Here is a 23147-nt window from a genome sequence, read left to right on the forward strand (position 1 = left end):
CTCAGTTATGCTTCCATTTCCTCCCCAGCAGTAGAAGAGATGTAGAAGAAAATTTGACCACCATCCTTTTGATCTACTTACTATATTGATAATGCTCTGATTTGCTGTGTCAGCATGGCTTAATAGCTCATCCTCAGTTGTTGACAGAGATGAACTGCATATGGAAATCTGAGGTAGTTTTCTCTCTTCTGGCACTAATGCTGTCATTTTCGAGCTGACTGGGTATGCTGTATCTCTCTAGCCCTCGCACAGGCTGGTGTTATGCTGGACACTCAGTAGTAGAAGGCTTCTCCTTAAAAGAGGAAAGCAAATTTAGATTTCTCTAAATTGCCTCACTTTAAAATAAATAAATAAAATCCTAGATTGCTTATGAATAGTGGAAAACTATTTCCTGCTTGAGGAAAAATTAGCATTAAAAAGCTGCTTGATGCCAGTTGGCAAATGCAGATTTGTTGATGCCTTGTCACATAGTTTTTTCCAGAACTAGTTCCTGATGTATTCTGCTTCACTGTGCCACCTTAATCCAGGAGCATTTCTGAAATGCGCAGAAGGCACAGGAAAAGGGGAGTGAACCAAGTATGTTTTGATATGCATGGGAAGATACATGTAAATATCTTCTTTTTTTCTTTTTAATAACTTCACTTTATTTAAGAGGGCTGAGTGTGGCTCAGATTTATACCTGTGGGGGGGTGTGTGTGTTGTGTGCATCAGTACAAAGGGGCCTCCGTGTTATCCGTTCCTGTTCTGTACCTCAGAACTCTGTTGTGATCCCTAGGCTGGTGTTACTGCTCTTTATCAGACAAACCTGGGATGTGGGAAGCTGAAGAATGTGCCCCTGCAGCTGCACATGAGGCCGTTTCCGCTGGAGGATACTGCATTTGCAGGACAGCGAGTGCTGACACGCAGCGATGGTGAAGGAGCCCGTGTCGGAGCCCCTGGAATGTGTGAGCTGTTCCTTGGCCTGACGGAGGTGTGGGCCGGGGAGATAGCGCAGGAATGTGCAGTATATAACTTGGGAGATGATTATTCTTTTCAGCACAGCTTGAACTGGTAAATGGGACTTAACCTAAGGTATTGTCCTGCTCTTTCATCTTGCTGATTTTCTTGGTAAAAGGGATTTTTTTGTGAGCAGTTCAATGCATTGGACGTCAGCTTGAGAGTTCTTGTCCCAAGCTGCCTAAATGACTAGCAGAGCTTTGGCAGATGCTAGGAACTACCTTGAAGCAATGCAGTTGGTATTAAGGCCCACTCATATATATGTGGAGCTGTGTGTGGGATTTGAAGACCAGGATCCCAAGGACCTCATAGTTGATAATGATTTTTGGCAAAAGGAAGGGAAGGGAGAGAGGGACAAACTAATGCACCTGGACCTCCAGATGTCTTGGAGTGTTTTATAGCAGTAAAGGTATCAAACACAATATGATTCTTTAACGGTCCCTCCTCCACAGGAAAATCTGTGTAGAAAAAACACTTGAATGGGAACACAAATGTCCTCCCATACTGGGGAGGATGTGGTTTGAGTAGCCCTCAGTCCTGAATGTGGTTTCAATTGAGCATGTAATTTTTGCGTTGCCCAGTGGAGGGAGAAGGACTCTCTCCTCCTGTGCCTCTGTCTCATGTTTGCATGCAGCTTTACCAGGTGCTTGGCCAAGTTACCAGAGCCTGTGGAGTACCCAGCCATGCACACGTTGGGATGCACTGTGCTACAGCAGACAGTGAGTTAGGGTTTTATCAGCTGTGTGACTGCACCAGCATAGTGATGACAAGCAGCAGCGTCTGGGTTGGTGGTGTCTTAGCAAGTATCCCTCAGCCTTCCACACCCCACTGAGTAGTGCGCTGTTAATAGAGTAGAAAATACAAATTTCTGTATGCACAGCCTGTGCCTGTGGGTAGGCTGAGCCCTACTGAGTCTTTGGAAACTGGACTGTGTGGTTCCACTCTGTCCACATGTCTGTGAGTTGACATTTTGTCTGTGGGTTGTGTTAGTAGCTTCTTGTAGAGGTGAGAGTGGAAGGAGGGGTGATCCTGTGGAGGAGCAATGGCTTGAAGATCTAGTATAACCCTGTCTGTGTTATTTTATTGCTACAAAATGGTTAAATCTATCCTCTAGAGATAAATGAATCTCTGGTCTTTTAACCTGGGGAGATTCTGCCTCCTAGAGCTGTGTCTAGTATTTTCGAGAGTATTTGGAGCAGTGGTAAAACTGGCGAGGTCAGTGTGCGCGGTTGTTCCCAGAGTACTGGGCGATAGCGCCCAAGAAGCTGCAGCATGTGCTGGTGTGAAGATGCATGTCTCCATGGGGAGGTGCAGCACACGTGGCACCGGCAGAAAGTTTCTGTGTGCCTAAAATAGGGACAGGTTCCTGGCTCTGCGGGGATGAACAAGTGAGGTGAAGTTACTGCCAAGTTAGCCATTGCTGTCAGGTTTCATCTTTCTGTCCATGTAAGGATGTAGTGGTGCCCTCCGATGGCTGGTGGTTGTGTGAACTGGTCTGCGTCAGTGCGTTAGGATGATCCAGTCAACTGCTTCCTACGGCTTGGGAGGGACTAACTGGCTGATTTACACCTCCTGCAGCACTGTCCCTCAGGAGTTGCCTTGGGAAGGAACACTTCATTACCCAATAAATCGATCGAACCTTTAATATTTCTATTTAAGTATTTAATAGTCTATTTAAGGAGCAGTCACCGCAGTGAACTCAATCCTGTAGTGTGACGTGTAGCGCTGCAGAAGGCGCAGCATCTTTGTTGCAGTTCATCAGGTTACAGCTGTCTGGTCCCTTCTGCGAAAGAAAGATAGAGCGATGCACCTTTTTTGCATTAATACATCTCCCCTCTTTTCATCCCACCTCTTATCTCACGTTGTCATCTGGTAGTGTTAAAAAGTTGCACAAATGCTAAACGGAGGCACAGTGCTTTGGGACCTCTTGGGATGAGGTGTTGCATGGAAAACAAAATGTTAATCCCCTTGGTTGGGTTTTGAATAATTGCCTCGAGTTGGTCTCTGGACTGCAAAACTCTTTAGGTTGACCTTCAAGGGAATGATTTGCAGCCCGTGCCCGCGGGTTGCAGAGCCATGTCCCTCTGGCAGGGTGAAGACCTGCAAGCTGGGGTGGACTTGAGTGGGCACTGTGCCACCACTGCTCTCGCCCTGCCCTCCTCGGGGCAGTTCTGCAGCCCTTGTCAGACACTTTGAACGGGTCCAGCAAAACTTCAAGGAACTGTGGTTGCTGATGGGATTGGATTGGAGAACAGTTTGTGTGGCTGGGAGCAGCGACGGGGATGGACGCAAATGGGGAAGACCTTCCCTCTGTCGTGGCTGTGGGCTTGGAGGGAGCGACTGGGGCGTGAGGAAGGGTGGACCCTGGCTTTGCAGAACATGGGGGTGAGCAAGCACAAGGAGGGGTCCTTTGCCCCCCGTACAACAGTGTGTGAGCGCCTGTCCCGCTCCTGGCTTGCTCCCTGTCGTGTCCCGCCGGGTGGGATGCTGCCTTCGTGCAGCTGCTTCGGTATCAGTTGTAAAGCTGAAGTGCCGTTTGAGCAACCGAGTGATTCCTCTCCAGCCTTTTCTCCTCCCTCCGCTTCCCGTTCCTCAGCTCTGCCTTGTTTGCTCAAGTCAGGAAGGGGGAGGGTATGGGGGAAGTTAATCATTAAACTGTAATGTCTTCTCCTTAACTCCTTCACAACCTGCGGGCAGAGTGCCCCTGGTATTTCCAGACCCCTCTTCTTCTGCAGACTTGTAAACCAGTAAATCTACCCGAACTCACTTCTGTGCCGTTAGTAAAAAGCAGTGGGTTTCTGTCCGATGGTTCATTCAGCAGAGTGCTGAGCCGAGGAGGTGCATTTTGTGGCGAGATGGTTACAGCTGCCTGTCCTGCAGCGAGGGCTGGGGGTGGAGGGTGGAAAAATGGTTTGGGTCCCCTCTGCAGGGCTGGAGGAGCCCAACACCCTCGTGGGATTTTCACTTCCTGGTGGAGTTTGATTTGCCTTTGTCATTGGTGGGGAGAAGCAAAAACCACACCTTCTCGGATAGCACTTCTCTTGGAGGTTGTGTGCACGAAACCTCCAGTCATAGGACTTGCCTGGTTGGAGGAATTGTAGCTCTTCAGCAGTTCCCTTGAGGTATGTGCCTTTCGCTCTGGAATCCACCAGCTGTTCTTTTGCTTAAAAAGAAGATTAAGTTCATTTTTCCCCAGCTGCAGAAAGCTTGTATCCCTTCGGAGAATCTGCTTCTGTGGTATTTTGGCCCCTCTAGGAAGATGCCTGTGGCTTAAATGATTTGGAGCATCTTTTTGACTAAATGAAAGGTGTATAGAGTTAATGTAATGCAGTATTTAATATGCTAATGGCTGTATCCTGTTCTCTGAGGGCAGGACTGCTTTTTTTTTTTCCTTTTGTGATGCTTTGGTTCGTGGAAGAGTGTGAATATAAAAGCAGCACCTTCTTCATCTTGTAATGCAATAATACTGTCCTCCATTTGACCCTTTAATATATTTTCTTGAAGCGTTGCTAAGTGCATTGGCTGATGTGGTCTGCTCTGCTCAGGAAGTGGCTTTGAGCTGGCAGGTGCCTGCCCTCTTAGAGCCGGTAGGCAGCCATTAGGGCGAGCAGTTGCTCAGTTCCTATTCTGGTGCCACCTGATAACTTCAGCTCCTTGTGACCCTGGTGGAGGATACTGCAGGAGGGCTATGCTCACGCTGAGCCCCCACACCCCAAACCTGAGTATCAAGTACCTGCTGTGTGCAGGAGGAGAAAGACAAATCCTGCTGAGACTGCCTGAAGACAGTTGGGTCTGCGCAGAGGGGAGGGAGATCCAGGGGCTTTCTGAGAGCCTCCTCTCTAATTCCGCTGAAGTTGCGTTACTGTTGTCTGGCTGAATTCCACATCTCCAAAGGGACCTGCCAGGTATGTCCTGATGCTCTTGTAATGGAGAGTGCTGATGTCCCTAGTGAACCAGTTCCTCTCTAATAGCCTTAAAGAGGTGTGCACTAGAGCTTGCTGCCCCAGTGGAAAGCTGGGCACCCGGCCAGCGAGGCTTTCTTTAGAAAGTGAGTACAGTGCAGACCTGCAGTCGCCTGCTGGAGTTTCCCTCACCAGGGACTGCAGTGGGCTCCGCAGGGTGGGTTCACAGGACAGAAGGTCCAACAAGTCGGGATTTGCCTGTGAGTCACTGCAGAGGAGTGCAGGGTTGAGAATGGGCAGAGGGTAGTTTGCAGGGAGAATGGTGGGAAAGCCTTTTCATGCCCCGTCTCTAAGGGAGAGCATTTTTTTCCTGCTTTAAGATATCTGAGAGGTGCTAACTGTGTGACGTGGGTTCCTCAGCCTGGCATGAGTGATGGTGTTTCTAGCTGGGGGAAGTTTTTCTTCTCTTCAGGAATTTGTGAGCAGTCTCCACCCAGCAAGTTGAGAATTGTTTCCAGGACAAGAAATGGCGTTTACCTGGCAGCCTCTGGAAACTAGTTAACTGTTTGTGTGATGTACTGAGGGGGGGATTTTTGTTAACAAAACTGAAACACATACTCCTGCTGCACCGATGGACTAATTTGAAAGTTTCATGCTTCTTCCACTACCTTAGACTCTGGAGAAAACCCCTCCCGAGATCTTGTTTCGTGCAGAAAGCAGTGCCTGCGGCCACAGTAAATGACTCTGTGATGATGTGGGGCCTGTAATTAGTCTTTGTCAATATCCTGTTCTGAGTCGGATCTCCTGGGTTGCTCTTCTGCAGGGTGCAGTGAGGCTACGGGTCCCTGTTGTTGGGCAGTTTTCTAGTTAAGTCAAAAATCTGAGACTGACAACAGTTTTTCTGGCTGCTTTGTTACCTCTTGGTGTTTTCTTTGTACCAGAAGTTTGATTAACCCATTCAGTCCTGGGCTGCAGTAACGTTTTTCAGGGTATTTAGTAGATCACCATAAATGAAAAGTCTTCCCAAAGACCTTCTGACACAGATATCCTGAGTGAGATGAAAAAGCAGTAGTCCAGGATTTTACCATTTTTTTTCTTTTTTTTTTCTTTTTTCTTTTTTTTTTTTTGCTTTCCTGCAGACGCCTTACTGGCAGACCTGGAATCCACCACCTCACATATCTCCAAACGACCGGTGTTTCTAACAGAGGAGACGCCTTACTCCTATCCAACTGGAAACCACACATACCAGGAGATTGCTGTGCCACCTCCAGTGCCCCCACCACCTTCCAATGAGGCCCTGAATGGCACTGTGATTGACCCCTTAGACCAGTGGCAACCCAACGTATCCAGATACGTCCACCAGCAAGTAAGTGAATGTGTGCAGATTGGGGAGGGTGCATGCTGGTTTTGTTGGTGCAGTATCTCTCAAGGAAGTAGATGAGAGGAGGGAATAGCAAGAAGTGAGGATGAGTTTGACTACAAACAGAGTGGGGAAATGAGGGGAGGTGTGGGTTTTTAATAGAACTAACTGGTTGGAGAAAATGGCAAAAAATAATTTGAAACCCATCGTCATTATTCTGACAAAATGGCAGTGTGATGAGATTAGTGTTAGTCATCTATTTTGTAGCTTGTGGAAAGCAGACTGGGGGTTTCCAGCACAGATCTGCGACTCATAGGCAAATCTGAAGCTAGTGGAGAACAGTTGTTCCTGGTGTAGTTCATCTGATAGAGGGTGGCTTGGCTATATAGCAGATTTTTTTTTTTTTTTCTGCTGGCCTTTGTTCTGCCCTATCCATGTGTGGGATTGCAATGCAGTAGTGTACATATTTGCTTTGTATTTTCTGTTTCCAATGCAAATCTCATTTCCACAGCCTCAGTCCCAGTCTCCTATATACAGCTCTAGTGCCAAAAGCTCCAGTGCCTCCATTCCTAGAGACGGGCTCAGCTCTCCTTCTCCACGTGCCAGTGAAGAGGAACACGTCTACAGGTATCTTGTCCCTGTTAAGAGATAAGCCTGACTTAAAACTTGAGCCTGCTGTGGCTCAAGCTGCCTTCTGTAAGTGGAAACAAACACTGCTCCCTGTATACGTTATGTTGCCTTGTGTGGGTTTTGATTACCTCTTTTGTAAGAGGCCACTGTAACTTTCACACTCATTTCAAACATTGACCTGGCCCTTTGGTTTGCTCAGCTGCAGAAGAGGTTAAGGATCCATCAGACAGAACAGGATCTGGATTGTGTTGTGAAGGATATGATCCAGAGACAAGTGACAAATTGATCCCTCTGTTAAGCAGCACAAAAGTTCTTTAGGAGGTGGGTGGCCTTTGGGTCAGTTATCCTGGGGAACTCAGTTACCAGTAGCCTAGCAGGATGTGCAATGACTTGAATTTTCAGGTAAATTCGAACTTCTTAAAACGTTCATCTCGGTAGATGATAGATAGGTAACTAGCTTATACTTGCAAAGGCAGCTGCTCTTACACTGAGAGGTTGGAGGAGTAGCCTGTACGATAGGACAGACCTTTCTGCCAGCATGGGGATGAGTGAGGAAGAGGCTATCAGAACGTCATCTCTGATGGCCCGCTACAGTGTATTCTGTCCTGGGTACCTTTTTACAGTGTGGAGACTGGTGTTTCTCTGGTGTTGTGTTCTAACCATGCTTGGCTCTTTCTGCTAAGCAGGAAGTTGCTTTCAACCAGAACTAATGCTGGGTGGAGGCAGGCATATTCAGAGATGGCCCAATGGAGGTAGTAATTGCAATTTTTTCAGATGGCCGCATGCAATTACTACGAAATGGAGGTAATTGCAGCCATAAGTCCTCCTGTACAAGGGTCTGGCAGGGCTTGGTTCTGGTGTGAATTGTACCTTGTGTGCTTGGGTTGGGATGAAGTATGCCCTCCACAGATTGTGTTTGTGGATTTTTTTTTTTTTTTAAGTCTGAAGAGAAAGATAATAACTGCCCTTACAGAATTTCATAATTGTCACTGGTGTTACAGGTGTCAGAGTCTTGAAGCCTGTTACATATTAACTTTCTGAGCATAAAGTGGTAGCGTGCACAAGACAGAAGTTCCCACTTTGGATTTGGAAAGTATTTTTTTGATAAAATAAGAATCTCTAGAGCATTAGAAGTTATTTCTTCATTTGTAAAACTAGGAGAAAATAATTTCCCTGCCATTGGTGATGGGAAGACTGTTATTACAGTGTAATTACTAGAAAAATCACTGCATTGGTGCTAAGTTTTGCTTTGATGAAATAGTTTGCAGTCGTGTGTGGTAAATGGGATCGCCCATATAGGATAAGCAATAATTACAGCTGGTGTTTTATACACACTTGTGCACAGGTAAACTTCTTTTAAGGCTTGTATATTTAACACAGTAGAAAATAGTTTCAAATTACTTTCTTATAAATTGATTAGAGTTCCCCAAATTAAAGGTTTGAGGACTTGAAAAGAGACCTTGAGTACTGCAAGAGGCTACCACATAACCTGCTGCTTTTGACTTTTTGTTGATAGCTTTTTGTTAATACTTTGCCTCTTTCTCCAGTCTGTGCTAGCCCTGCATTCCCTTGCTTCAGGGGGAAGGTTTTTGCTGCTTGGTGTGATGTCAGCAGAAACAAGTCATTTTCCTGTATGTGAGCTAATGGTTCTGCTGCTGTTCTGTGTGTCTTGGATCTGCATACGGTTAACTCTTTCCTACAGGGCTGTGCAGCACACAGTCCTAAAATCTGAGGCCCTGTCCATCAGTGCTCTTTCTTTATGACTGATAACTGAAGATTTGGCTAAGCAGTGGCTGTGTTGTAGTCATTTCACAAAGCACGCATCTTCCCCCAGAGCTAAAAGCATCAGCTTGAAAAGAATACAGTACATGTGTAAACTTTGTGAACCTAATGTAAGTTTTCCTCCATCCTTCTGCTGTATCTTGACATAGAAGTTTCACGCTTCCCTTTTATCTTTAGTTTCCCAAACAAGCAGAAGTCTGCAGAACCATCTCCCACGATGACCAGCTCGTCTTTGGGCAGCAACCTCTCAGAACTGGACAGACTTCTTCTGGAACTGAATGCTGTTCAACATAATCCTGCTAGTGGCTTTCCAGCAGGTGAGGAATAGCAAGACATTTGGTATTAGTGGATAGTTTGATTCTCAAAATAGTAGCCTGATTTTTCCTTCCAACATCCTTACTGAGGGAGAACCCTCCAGCCCCTGATCAAAGATTCATTTAGTGTGGGTGGGATCTGTTGAGGTCTGTGGTGCAGCACCCTGCTCAAAGCAAGGCCAACTTCAAAATTGGCTCTAACTAAAGTTTCAAAGTTAGATGAGGTTGCTCAGGCCCTTGGGCTGTTAAGTTCTGAATATCCTCAAAGATGTATGTTCCACAAGATTTCTAGGCAATCTGTTGCTCTTGCCTGTGATTAACATGTATGTATGGACCTAGGGGTCTGAATGTCTTTTTTCTGCTCCCCTTTCTTAAGATGAAGCCAGCAGAAGCCCATCACTGCCCAGCGTGACTGGACCTCACTATGTCATCCCAGAGAGCAGCAGCTCTGTGGGAGGGAAGGCTGCACCCCCTACAAAAGAAAAGCCAAAGCGAAATGGTGCACGTGGGATCGAAGATGTGCGTCCCAGTGTGGAGAGCCTGCTGGATGAGCTGGAGAGCTCTGTGCCAAGTCCAGTGTGAGTAGTGTTCTGCTGGTTGCTGGCTTGGGTGGGGCGGGACAGGCTCTTATGGGCATAGTGATTGTAGTGTAGGGGCAGATGCTGCAGGGGAGTGACAGTAGGTGGGCTTTGTCTCAAGGGTCAGAAATCAAGCAGCTGCATGAAGATGCTGGTGCTCTTTTATCTACTCCTGGATGAAAAAAATACCTAAGTCATGTTAAAAGAGGTGGATTGTTCAGACTCGGATTTATAGCTGATCACAAATACCCACTGTCTGACAAAATTAATGTTTGGTCATCGTCCATTTCTTAATGGATAGGGATTGTGTCTGTACACACTCGTGTTAGACTTGGCAGAGAGACAGGGTCTGTGTGTGTTGTGGAAGCTGGGTCTGGGGCAGGGCTAGTGAAATTTATGATGCTGTGCTTGCTTGGGGAAGCAATGGGACTTTCAGTCTAGGAATGCTCTCCCAGGCTTAAATGCCTTTTTTTTTTTTTTTTTTTTTTTTGGTCAGCCCTGCAATCACTGTGAGCCAAGGTGAGGTGAGCAGCCCTCAACGGGTCACCGCCAGTCAGCAGCAGACCCGTATATCTGCTTCTTCAGCTACACGAGAACTGGATGAGCTGATGGCATCTCTCTCTGACTTTAAGGTACCCTATCATGACAACTTAATACTTCATCTTGTCTCTCCCCACCCCCAGGCTCTCTTGCCCATTAGCCACATCTACTGACTTTGGTCTCCAGAATGCCCTCTTCACCTCTCAGACTTGCTCTGAGAAACTTCCTGTGGTGGTATTTGTGCTTTCTGAGTGCTGCTGTAGGTGTTCTTGACTGCTATAAATTCTCATCACTGGCAGGGTAGGGCAGTTCTAGGGTCTGTTTTTCCTTTGGTTCTGCAGTTTGTTTGCCAAAGATAATGAGCTTAGTTACTGCTCAGTACAGGGTGAATTATTTTGCTGTGCTATGACTTAACAAGAAGTTAGGGGAGCATGGGACACCAGTCTGCTTACTGACAGAGACCAGACTCTTCTGTTCTGTGGGATGACCCTCCTCTCTGGAGTGTATTTTTACCCTGATGTGCTTTCCCTGAGGAGGATCTTCCAGGCATGTAATGTGAGCACTGAAGCCTTTGCATCAGACAGCTGGAGACTTCAAAGGTTTCCATCTTAAAACAGTATCTCTTATTCACCTCAAAGTGGGATTAAAGTCTGAGCTTCTTGTGGGGGCAGAGGATGGCAAATACTACTCAGAATCTTGTTTGGAAATCAAACTACTGTATTGGAAAAGAACTGCTACTTCAGTCACAAGCAGCACATAAAAATCCCATAATAGGATAAGCTCAGGAGTAACTTGCCCATGGTCATCTTGATATGTGAAGCACTTGGCATATGTACTTGGATAACTTGTTCTTTATTCATATAGGTATGTTATCATTCTTGCACTAGATGGTTAACTGTGGAGCGTATTTTCATGAGACTTCATTTACCCATAATCATAGCAAAATGAAAAATATTTTCTCTTCTTACTTTCTACTTTCAGCTGCTTTGCTTATAGCCTTATTGAATTATTCACTTGAATTTCTGAGGGAGGCAGAGAAAGCAAATATCTAATATATTCTTTTTGTCAGTGTTGGGTCTGCCTTTCTTACATACATGTGCAAGTCTGCTTTCTAATCCTAAGAAAGTGCCTAACTCTCTGTTTTTTCCTCATGTGGAAGATTCTGCTGATGCTTGATGTTTCTTGTCTGTGCTGAACTCCATTTCCTCCTACTATGACTTTAGGTGGGGCAACCAGAGCTGAGGAATGTTTTGTGAGGAGAGGTAGACAGGGCATTAAATGACAGCTTTGCTGTTTGTTGTTCTCTCTGTGCCACTATTCACGTGAGTGCTTTTGATGTGTGCTGTGGGTTTCACGGAGGTCATTACAATACCTGGAGTTTTCACCAAGTGCGTGAGTTCAGAACCCAGCAGTGAGCGTGCACGCTCTGGGTCACTTCACTTGCCTTGCACTTGCTGGAATTCAATTCAGTCTGCCATTTCTGGCACATGTACTTCGTTTTGTGAGAATCTAGGTGTTACTGTTTTCACTAGGCTTACTGTAGTGTGTATTTAATCAATTGCAAATATTGACACCTTAGCGTTGCCTTTTTCCCTCCATATTAAGTCCTAGGGTAGAGTGCAGAATATCCACAAGTGTCTGTTTGGTCTGGTTGAAAAACTGCACTGTTGAGAAGCTGGAGGGAGTTCCCACCTGCTCCTTGCTCCTTCCATGTGCTGTGGGAGCTTGAGTGCTGTGACCTTGTGTCCCTGCTGCTTTTATCAGGGCTCAGAAAACAAGCTCAAGGTGTGGTTGCTGCCACCAGCCTTTGCTCCTAGGTGAGCTCTTGGCAACTGAGAATGACCTTGCCCAGCACAGGTTTTCCTTGCAAGATACAAGGAGAGGGCATTTCGCGGTGTGGGTGTTCAAATGCTTTGGAGTCTTGAGAAAAGGCCTAAGAATCTTTGTGCAACTCCAGTAAAACCTGCATGACAGAGACAAGCTGCTTTCTGTAATACTGCCTGCCTTCCTGGCTTAGTTTCTCGTTGAGCTCTGAGAGCAAACTGAAATGCAGCAAGATTTTAAGATTTGGGCTTTATAAACACACCATTAGTATTTTTGCGATGCATTGAGCTCATCTGTGTCTAAACATTCTTCCTGAAGCACAAAGAACATTGTTTCTGTGATCATTTACCTTTTGTTAGGATTGTCATTGACTGTTTTTAAAAGTTACTTTCCTTTTTCCTGTCCTCTGAGTTGCTTCATTTTCCCTTCAGTCTTTTTTGTTTGTTTTTACCTCTTCTATTTATGCCAACTAGTGATGTTAGCTTGTCTAAAAATATATTTCTAGTCTGTACCAGTGGCAGGATGTAAGGGAGAGAAGTGGAGTCTTTGCAAAGGTAAAAGATGAAAGGCTATTTTTCAAGTACCAGACCTGTGTGTGGTTGCAAGAAATAGAACAGAAAAACTAAGTATGATGTGTAATTAGTTGGAGTTGGTAATTGGTACAGCTAGAAGTTGCAGTAGATGGGGATGGGAGGAGCGGAGGCACCGATGTTTAATTTCCCTCATAACCCAGAGTAAAAGGTGCTATTACAGGCTGATACATTACTCTATCATCTTTTGCTTGCTTTAATGAGTCGCTCATTCTTTTTGCTTACAGAATCCATTTGATTTTTGGTAATCTAGCTCGTCAGTCAGCAGCCACTGAGATTACTTAATGCACTTGTTTTTTCAACCTCTGCCATTTCTGTGTAATATGATGCCTGCTTAGTGGATAACTAGATGCTTGTATTTAACTGTTCTATTACTGTTGAGTGTTTAACCGTTGCTCTTAGTTTAGAGCTAGTATGTTTCTAATATGCTGGAAATACTTGCTTTTAAGGGAAATGGTAGTCTTGCCTTGAAAATGACTGACTTAATTTTAGGAAATCTGGAAGCTAAGTGTGAACCACAGTATAAAACCAGGTTACTTTTACAGGTGCATCCAGCTTAGGTGAAATACAGGGGGAGGGCAATGTTGAGAAGCTCCCTCATTTCAACTGCTGAATGTACTTATTAGTCCTTTTCTTATCTGCTGTGACTGTGGGTCTTGCTGTGCTATTCGAGGGGAGGAGCAATCTGTAATGAATTGCGGTCCCCTATTGCTCTTTTCTGAGTGCAATCTCCCTGTAGCGCTGCTGTTGTGACTTCACATATGCGTGTGTGCGTGCCAGCTCCTGACCCTTCGGGATGGTAGCAACTTAGGTCAGCTGAAGGTGTATGTCTCTTCATCTACTGGTAGATTTTGTGCATGTTCTGGTTAATTTTATCCTTTTGTTCATGATAAGTATCCCAGAAAGGCAGGTAAAGAGTGAGATACCATGCATGGGCTTAGGAAGTTCCACGCCCTGCTGCTGCAGAGCATAAGCATCTAACTTCTTGAGGCTTCTTTGGAAAATGTGACTAAGAATCAGAGCAGGTCTTGATAGCTCTTGGGTTTGGAAATCCTTTGTGGATACATTTTTAAAACTGGGAGGGCTCAGCATTGATCTTAGGTTGTCCTTCTGTGTGAACTTGTCCAAGCCACTGTTCTGATTTTCCCTTTTTAAGAAAAAGAAGGAATGCCAGTTTGTCTCCTAGAGTTCAGTCAGGAATCACTGAAAATGGGGCAAGGAGGACCCATGATATTTTGTTTTCAAAAGGCTCTGTAAGTCAAAGAGAACTAAAGAGAACTCTGTATCAGTTGCTCTTGTTAGAGTGCATTTTGGATCAAAATTAATACTGATTCTATTACAATGTAAATGTGGAGTCATTGGCCTAAGGGGAAGAGGCTAATCTAGCCACCTAAGCAATGCTTACAAGGGCATGGAGTGACTGACAGACTTCTATAGATTCAGTATGTGTCACATCCAAGGTGAGATTAGTGATGTGAATAGAACAAAGCCCATGTCATCTGTTCTTGCTGTGAATGCCCTGAAGCTTTGTTTTCATTGCCGTGAACTCAGGCAACCGGAGCATTTTATTAGTGTATCAAGAAGAAAATGTCATGCTTTGTTCTATTCATTGATTGTCTTTTTTCCATCTTTGAAATGTAAAATTTACATGTCTGACTATGAGTAAGTTAACGTGACCTTTACTCATAGTCTAGACATTCCTGGGTTTGTAGCTGGCTTCCCAGTGGCCGCTGCATGCCCCCATCACAGCTGCAGGTGAACACATACACATGAGCTATCACTTAGAAGGAGGGCATAGGAAAAGGATCTCGATGACTGTAGAACTTAATCTCCCATCGTATTGGTTCTGCTCTTTGGTATCTCATTTTCCTTCCTTACTCTTGGAAGTAAGGCTTTGGATCAACGTGGCTCTTTGATTTGGAGGTCATGATTGCTATAATGCTTAATTCTTTGCTTTTTTTTCTTCTCCTTACCTCTGTCTTTTTCTCTCCTTATTCCTTCTGTCTCCTTTTTGCAGACTAGTTCCACTATGTCTCTGATTTCTGAACCCTTCCTAGAACCGGTTCCCAGTTCAGCAAATGCAGACTCTAGCAACACTCCTCACAGCTTAACAGTGCTTTCCCATTCCAAACACCCTTCTGCAAGTCACAGTGGGGACTCGGCAGTGCCGACATCTGCCCCCTCAGCAGTCCTCTGCATTGAGGAAGGCAGTAACACTGTAGTTCTGCCTACTTCAGGGCATTCTGCCTCTCTTCCACATATGCCCTGTTTGCCACAAATGGTCCCCGTGCCCCCACCACGAGTCTCTTCTGGTTCTGCTACTCATGGGGAGCAGATGACCTCTGCAAGCCTGGTTCAGCTGAGCAGAAAGCCTGACTCTTCTAGAAATGTTTTCCAGGCTGTGCCAGCTTCCAGTGTGGAGCTTCTGTGTAGATCTGCTAATGTGAAGGCACAAGGCCTAGAAAACAATTTGGCAAAAGAGACTGAGAAGAAGGAGCAGAGAACTGACCCCAAAATCTCAAGTGTACCAATTTCAAACACTTTAAATGGTCAAGGGAAGGGGCAGATACCTAAAGAGCTGGATCAGCAGGGAGCGTTCAGGGACAATTCAGCACTTCATTCCCAGGCCAGAAATGTGGAAACAGCTTTAGATGAGCTGTGGGCCCTGGAGCTGTCTGCACATGTGCCAGAGGTACATGCAAAGAATGACAGTGTTTTAAATCCTGTGTATGAACCTTCTGTTGTGGCCCTGGATCGGTGGGATGTCTTCCCAGACACTAAAAACCCATTGGGCTTTGTAGTGGAGCAAGGATGGGAGCTAAAAGCTGAAGTACTGCATGAAACCAAGGTAGATGGCTGTCCTGATCTGGTCAAGAAGAGGCAGGGCAGAGAGAGAACTCCTAGGAAGGCAAGTACTGCTAACATGAACAAAGCCGGAGGAGCCCAGGGAAATGAGCGGTTCAGAAGCTCTGCAGCTGCTCCAGAATCTACTGAAAACATTTGGAAAGCTGAATGGGATCTGCCATGCATCTCCAAACCGCCTATTGAGAGGATATCTGCATCAGGCCAGGCAGGCAGTGAATGAATGTAGGAGTAGGACGAGTCCTAGCTAGGACTGTTCTCACAGCGCACTAACATTTCGTGTGTGGTGTGAGTGTGCCTGGACTCACCCACACTAACAGCATGCAGCTCTGAGCAATGTTACTGACAGCTGCATGTCATGGAGTTTTGAAATCCTCTGCGTTATCTTGTGGGCTGTTCTGCATGTCAGTCAGCAGCACAGAACATGGCGGTTTGTAGGGACTTCCCCATGAAATGGACTTTTATTCCCTAACTGGGGTAAGGCTCAGTCCATAGAGGCCTCTGAAAAGTTAAAAGAGCTGTCTCATGCCGCTGGAGGATGTTCCTGGCTTGGGATGGCAGGTCCTCTGCTCTGCTAGCCTTTTTAGGTCTCACTGCTGGAGCTGTTAGTGTCCCTTCCAGTGCTGGAAGTATGCTTTTGTGCACCAGACATCTCTGACCAAGAGTCTTATGCCTGTAAAGGGCAAACACAGAGAGGTTGCTCTCTGTGTCCTTGTGATGCTGAGGTTTCTTTAATGCTCAGTGGAGTGGTCATGCTGCACCTCCTATCTTGGCTTCCTGCTGATTAATCTTTCCCTTCCTTTTCTAGATAGTTATTTTTGGCTGTTGTGATTATCCTTACGGGGTTTTTCCTTGCACTGAGTCACTGTTCTGGGCTGTGCCAAGAGGAATTTTGGCATTGTGGAATAAATGTCATCACTCTTCGTGCTCACAGTTGTCACTAATGGCCTGAGTTTGTGCTGTTGCATCTTGGGGCTTGCTCTGACATTGCTCCTCTCTGCTGATACTATTACCTTTGTCATTTAGATTAAATCTTTAATCAAGAGGACAAAAGAGACTGCGAATGTGCATCCAATGTATCGTGACCTCTCTCCAAGGCGTAAACTAGGTCCTGCCATATTTCACAAGACTGAGTCCCAAGATCGCCTGATTGAAGAGCTGCAGGACAGACTGGGCATCGCTAAACAGGAACAGGAAGAACAGAAAAGCCAGGATGACTGGCTGACAGAGGGGGTCATTATCGCTGCCAGACCCCAGGGGGAAGAGCACAATGGTGGACAGCAAGTAGAGAAGGTAGAAAGCAGGGACATGTGCTGGGAAATTCCAGCATGTCCCTCTGTTCAGATAGCGTTGTGTGGAGGTGCAGATTAAGTTTCTGAGTGGCCTAAGCAACATGAAATGAAGAACTAACTCTTTCTACTCACCCTTGTCTGGCCTGAGAAGGGAACCAGCTTGCGAGTCCTAGTTCTTGATGTTTAAGAATCGGAGTGGAATCTGAGGATGCTGGTGATGGTATCTGTTTTGCAGTCTGCTACTATCACATGTCAAATGTCCATGTAGGGATTATTTTTAAAACCACACTGGGAAGCCTGTCATAGAGGCGTGCTTTGTTTTCTCTAGTACTGTACCTGTGGAGGAAGTTCTGGGTATAAGATGGTGCTCTTCCTTGAGCTGCAGAGAGAAGCATGTTTTTTAGTTCCCTTCTCTTTCTTGCTGCTTTTTGCCCTTAGATAAACATACTGGTAACAACCAGCCTTCCTGTTGCAGGAAGTGCTTGTTGGTTCCAAAATTGGATTTATTCACCTTTCTTCTTCCTCCATGTCTTTCTAGGTGGTTTTTCCTCCAGAATCCCTGCTCCCCCCAAGGAGGACGGTCTCTGTTCCAGCCTCTCCCCAGCTCCAGCCTTCCAAAGAAGCTGCAAAGACAGTCCCTGCTAACACTGCTCCCTCTCATGTCTCTGGCCCTGCACCTCTCCTCCCACTCCCACCTCAGCCTTCCCATGTGCCATCTGCCCCAGCTCCTAGTCCAGTCTCCTCCTCTTCCTTCACCTTGGCTCCCCAGCCTCCCTTCCAGTGGGAAACTTCTGATGATGATTATCATGAGCTTTCTGTTGTGGGCACCTCTCCTGAAGATCCTAGGCATTCCTGTTCTCCCCAGACCTGGACCCCTAGCACCAAGACAGTTTCTGTTGGGTGTCAAACTGAAGATGATGCTTTCTTCCCACAGATGCAGGCAGGCTTCTCTCTTCTGGTTTGTTTTTTTTAGCAGTGTTTTCCTGTCCTATTACTGCTCCCAACTTGACAGCTCAATAGATATAATGTTCAGGTAAAGGCTGGTACTGAACTCCTACATAGGAGAGAGGACTCATTGGCACTATCTAATCCCAGCTCTGCCTGTCTAGCACTGCAAAGTACATGTCTGTGCAATAACCTGCTGCTGTGTGTGTGGTTCCTGTCTGTCCTGATGATTACTTTATGCAGCAGGGAGTTGGTATTTCCCTCTGAGATGAAGAAGGTAACTCTGAAACACAGGCTGCAACTCGCCCTGCCACAATCGCTCGTGGAGTGGGGGGAGTAAAAGTTGGCAACATCTCGATACTGGAAGGAGCAAATCAGCAGTCCTTCCTGTGTTTGCCCGTTTAGACAGGTGTCCACAGTGCGAGTGGATTTCGGGGAGGACATGGTATGATCCCTGTCAGGGAAGGGCTGTAGCTCCAGGATGGTAGGAAGTCTTAACGTATATGAGCAGTGCAGTGGTGTGCTGTGTTATGTGTACAAGCAGCTCTTGGGCAGTGTGTAAGGAAACACCTCTGCATCTTGAACTGTTGTACTTTTCAGGTGACCTCTGCTCCTCCCCTGGTCCACAGTGCCAATCCGCTGGCTGCTTGTGCACCCCTGGGCCCCCCCGCCCCTGAGAAGGCAGGACCTCCTTTCTGTTTCCTCAGCATGGTGTGCTTTTCTGGTCAATGCGTGTGCTGCAGATGCTGCTATATCTGCTCTGAGAGCTCCCAGTGCCATTAACGTAGACAATATCCTGTAGTGCATGGTTTGCTGCTCGTAGAGCTTCTAACTGAACTTGAGTGATGGCAGATCTCATGGGTGAAGGGCGGGAATTTGAAGGGCCTTGGCATGATGAATTTACGTGGATGCTGTGCTGAGTGTCCCCTGTAAGCAGCAGGCATTGTGTGCAGGAGGTGGAAACAAACCTCTTTTAGGTGGGACTCATCTGTGAGCTGTCAAGAAGACTGGATCACCAGGCCACGAGGAAATTGTAGCGTGCACGGGTGGTTGTGCCTGCATGGAGGTCAGCTGTGGCTTGCAGGAGCGTGTGGTCTGCAGGCAAGGGTGAAGTGCTCTTGCTACATGTTGAATTAATCTCATCTTGTTTCTCTCCAGATGGTATTTATCATTTGTGTGTGGCATGTGTGCCTGCCCAGCCTGGTGGCCTCAAGCCCCTGATTTGAGAGAGGATATGATTCTCTTGACACAGTCTAGCCCTTTTCCTCCTGCTGTGCCATGCAGCAAGCCCTGGCTTTGTCCTGGGACTCTGGCTTTGTGTACAAAGGCCTGTTGTCTCCCTCTTGTGAGAAGTATCCTTGCAATGGTGTGCTTTGGAGACATTCACTTTAACTGTCTGGTAGCAAATAACTGCTGTGTGGTTCAGCGTTTGTTTTAAGCTCAGGACATTGGGGTGTGATGGGGACATTCAGTGCTGCTGCACTAGGAGAGATTGCAAGTCATGGGATGGCTGGGAGGAGAGAGGAGGGCAAAAGCTGTGTGTTAGGCGCCGTTGGTAGTCACGCTGCACACGAGAGAAGGCTGATGAGGAGTGTGTGTAAAAAACCCTAAAATTACGTATATCATGAGAATTTTTATACAAAGGAGCAGAAACCAGGGTTTGTCATTGAGTAAACTAGTTGACTAGAAGTACAACCAGCTGCAGGACAGGGAATAGAGCTTCTCCTGTGGCTGAAAAGGCAGGTTCTGCCAAGGCTGTGAAGCACTTCAGTGTGTCCCTGCTCCCCTGGCTGTGCTGGCAGCAGGCTGATGGGTTGTTCACAAGTGTAGATTTTATGTCTGTTTTAATCTATCCTCTTAGTAAGAGAAAACGTGCTCCAGACTAACATGTCAGGGAGGGACTTCTTTGGGTGTCTCTAAACCTGACAGGAGCTATTGAAGTGCAAAGTCAGCTAAAATAATCTGTATTTCATTACTGCAATTTGCCTGTGTTGTGGTTTAACTCCAGCTGGCAACTAAGCACCATGCAGCTGCTCACTCACTCCCCCCCAGCCAGTGGGATGGGGGAGAGAATCGGGAAAAAAGTAAAACTTGTGGGTTGGGATAAAGAGAGTTTAATAGGACAGAAAGGAAGACAATAATAATGATAACAATAACAAAATGACAATAATAATAAAAGATTGGAATATACAAGTGGTGCACAATGCAGTTGCTTACCACTCACTGACTGATGCCCAGTTAGTTCCCGAGCACACCCTGGCCAACTCCCCCCAGTTTAAATACTGGGCATGACGTCACATGGTATGCAATACCCCTTTGGCCAGTTTGGGTTAGCTGTCCTGGCTGTGTCCCCTCCCAACTTCTTGTGCCCCTCCAGCCTTCTTTCTGGCTGGGCATTCGAAGCTGAAAAATCTTGACTTAGTCTAAACACTACTTAGCAACAACTAAAAACATCAGTATGTTATCAAGGTTATTCTCATACTAAATCCAAAACATAACACTATACCAGCTACTAGAATGAAAATTAACTCTATCCCAGCTGAAACCAGGACAGCCTGCAAAAGGGGGCTTTGGTGGCCAAAAAGAACATATACTTTGTTTATAAGTTATGAACCTAAGTAAAACATTTCTCCCCCTCCTTCTTGGGAAGCCTTTCCAAGCCGTGTGTGCTGTGGTGGTGTGTTTCAGAAACAGTTTCTGAGACAAGTATCTTAATCCCTTTCCCCCCACCCCCTGTGCATTTCCAGCGGTCCAACAGTAGACATGGCAGTCTTTCCATTGCAGTCCTGTCTGCTGGGACTCTGCTGTGGATGCACTGCCCTCTCTGTAGGTAAACAGCAGGCAACTTGAAGGGAGTTATTTCCTTCCTGCTTCCACTTGCTTAGCTCAGACTTGGGATGAGAGCCACCTGATGGGGGCAAAGGAGACTGGGAAAAAGATCTGCAGAAGGTGGGAGAAGATCTGCAAGAGGGAGGGAGGGAGGGGAAAGGAGAAGATATTCTCAGCCGAAAGGGAGAAGATATTCTGGCCAAAAGGGAGGCGAGATGAGGAAGAGGAGAGGGATCTCCATCAGAGAGGAAAGAGTGACAACTGAGAGCAACAGCATAGAAGTAGAGAGGGCTCAAGGGGAAGGGGCCCTCTGGATGGCGTCTCTGCTTTGTCAGCTGGCCAGGAACTGATGAGGTAAAGGGAGATTTTTGGCAGAGGCTTAGAGAGCACTGTACTCACTGCTTGGGATCTGCTAGTGACTTCTCCTGTACAACAGTGAAGGACAATCAAATCCTCGGTTCACAGCTCTGCTATTACACATCCCAGGGTCTCTGCACGTCTTTGCATGGACAGAATACATGTGTGTACTTGGTCCTGACTATCACTGGCTTCTGCAGAGAGTGTAGCTGTCTCCTAGCAATCTCCTGTCCGTCTCTACAGAGGAGCCACTGGCAGCAACAGCAGCCATTTATCTTGTAAGCTCAGCAGCACTTGCCTTACAGTCTTTGTTTTCTCTTCCCTGCAGTTCATGGCGCAGGGGAAAGCCGGGAGCAGCTCCCCTCCATCCACAGCCTCCAAGCCTGGCAGTCAGCTGGACACCATGCTGGGAAGTCTCCAGTCTGACCTGAACAAACTGGGTGTAGCTACGGTTGCCAAAGGTGTCTGTGGAGCCTGCAAGAAGCCTATTGCTGGGCAGGTGAGTTGAAGATGCTGTCTCATTGCTCAGTCTTGGGCTGCAGCTGGGAGTAATGGGGAGGGCTGTTTCGTGAGGCTGAAGAGACTGGAGATGCTGGAGAAACTGAAGTACTCTATTTATCCACTGGCTAGGTACGCTGTAAGCTCCTCCAGTGACCTCTACCCTGCCCTTGAGGGACTCCCTCTCCTGAGATGATAGGTAATTCAGTTTTCATGCTACCCCAGTCCAGGGCTCACTTGAGTAGTAGAACTTGTCATTCTTGCTGACCTCCAGCTGGTATCTTGTCATGTGGTCTAGGGAAGAGGGAGATAGAGTTGCCCTTCATAGTTTTTCTTCCCAACAGGTAGTTACAGCCATGGGGAAAACCTGGCACCCTGAGCACTTCGTCTGCACCCACTGCCAGGAGGAGATTGGGTCACGTAACTTCTTTGAGCGGGATGGTCAGCCCTACTGCGAGAAGGACTATCACAACCTCTTCTCCCCTCGCTGCTACTACTGCAATGGGCCGATCCTTGATGTGAGTTCCTTGGAGGGGGATTAAGGGTGCTGGCAAGGTGCTGCAAGCCTGGGTGTCAAAAACTCCACCCATGTGTCCTGGGTGGAAGATTTTGTTTGGGGACTTCTATTTTTCCTTTGTCCTGGCTCTGAAAGGGAAACAACTTGGCCCAGTCAAATTCTTAAACTAGCAAGAGGAGTTAGTCCCTCTTACCTTCGCTGAAGTTCCTTCAGAACCCCACATCGCTCCATCATTCTGATAATGATTCCTCAGCATTTGTCTATTGGTAGCCTGTAGTAACAGGCACCAGTGCTAGTCCTGAGAGCTGGACGGGGCCCTGTATAAGGGAGGAAGCAATGCCTAAGATCCTTTTAGGGTAAAAAAAAGTGTGCAGTGGGGAAAGCCTGAATGAGCCAGAGGCGGGGGAGAATTGACTCGGCTCTCTAAAGGACAGTCTATTTTAATACATGCTCTTGTCAGTACCAACATTAATGTGTTCTTCCCCCCACGCAGCCCCCCCTTACCTCCAAGCTGAAGCCATCATTTACATGACTTGCACTTTGTTTTCTTCTGAACAGAAAGTGGTGACGGCTTTGGACAGGACATGGCACCCTGAACACTTTTTCTGTGCCCAGTGTGGAGCTTTCTTTGGACCTGAAGGTATTGCTGGTTTATGCAATCTCCTCCCTGAACTGCAGACAAGTGCGTAAGGCAGAGCTGCTATTAGGGGCCAGCCTGACTGATGACAGGGGAACTACTGAAGATGGAAGTTCCAAGAGATATAGCAGTTTATGGGGGAAGGATGCTAGCAGTAATCTTCTTTTCTCCCTGGAGAGGAAGGGTGTGCATGTGCATGTGTGCGCATGGGACTGGAAGGGCAGCAGGCAGAACAAGGAACAGCTACCTGCTGTGTCTGTGCATTAGCAGAGGGAAGGATGATCCTACCCATGCTGGTTACGCCGCGGAGCTTGGCTGGTGTTAGGTAAAGATCAGGAGCTGATACTCTTTGCCTCTATTCTCCGTTGGCAGGATTTCATGAGAAGGATGGCAAAGCCTATTGCCGCAAAGACTACTTTGACATGTTTGCTCCTAAGTGTGGAGGCTGTGCCCGGGCTATCCTGGAGAACTACATCTCTGCCTTGAACACCCTGTGGCACCCTGAATGCTTTGTCTGTCGGGTAAGAAACCCAAGGTTCTTTGCTGCTGCTGTACGACCCCTCTCATTTCCACCCTGCAGGCATCTGGTTCCTTATCGGGAAAAGGCGTCTGTGGGGTAGTGAAGGGCAGCCAGCCCCACAAGATAAAAACATGTCAGCAACCAAACACCTTCTTGTTCCTCCGCCTGTTTACA

General features: G+C 46.7%; 1 protein-coding gene across 4 annotated transcripts in view; it reads left to right on the forward strand.

Moving 5' to 3' along the window:
* PXN (paxillin) overlaps positions 1-23147 on the forward strand; it is a 51490-nt gene that overhangs the window by 22829 nt on the left and 5514 nt on the right. For 2 of the 4 annotated variants that reach the window (XM_069795263.1, XM_069795264.1), the window contains exons 2-14: positions 6038-6264; positions 6770-6885; positions 8848-8987; positions 9361-9562; positions 10059-10194; positions 14534-15586; positions 16405-16671; positions 17209-17610; positions 18216-18296; positions 21130-21300; positions 21644-21817; positions 22375-22456; positions 22826-22974. In XM_069795263.1, the coding sequence (XP_069651364.1) occupies positions 6038-6264; positions 6770-6885; positions 8848-8987; positions 9361-9562; positions 10059-10194; positions 14534-15586; positions 16405-16671; positions 17209-17610; positions 18216-18296; positions 21130-21300; positions 21644-21817; positions 22375-22456; positions 22826-22974 (3200 nt within the window). Of the gene's footprint in view, positions 1-6037; positions 6265-6769; positions 6886-8847; positions 8988-9360; positions 9563-10058; positions 10195-14533; positions 15587-16404; positions 16672-17208; positions 17611-18215; positions 18297-21129; positions 21301-21431; positions 21499-21643; positions 21818-22374; positions 22457-22825; positions 22975-23147 lie in introns of those variants that run through there. The other 2 variants (XM_069795265.1, XM_069795266.1) reach the window with 2 other exon arrangements.

Source organism: Haliaeetus albicilla, chromosome 10 (genome assembly GCF_947461875.1).
Source record: "Haliaeetus albicilla chromosome 10, bHalAlb1.1, whole genome shotgun sequence".
NCBI lineage: Eukaryota > Metazoa > Chordata > Aves > Accipitriformes > Accipitridae > Haliaeetus > Haliaeetus albicilla.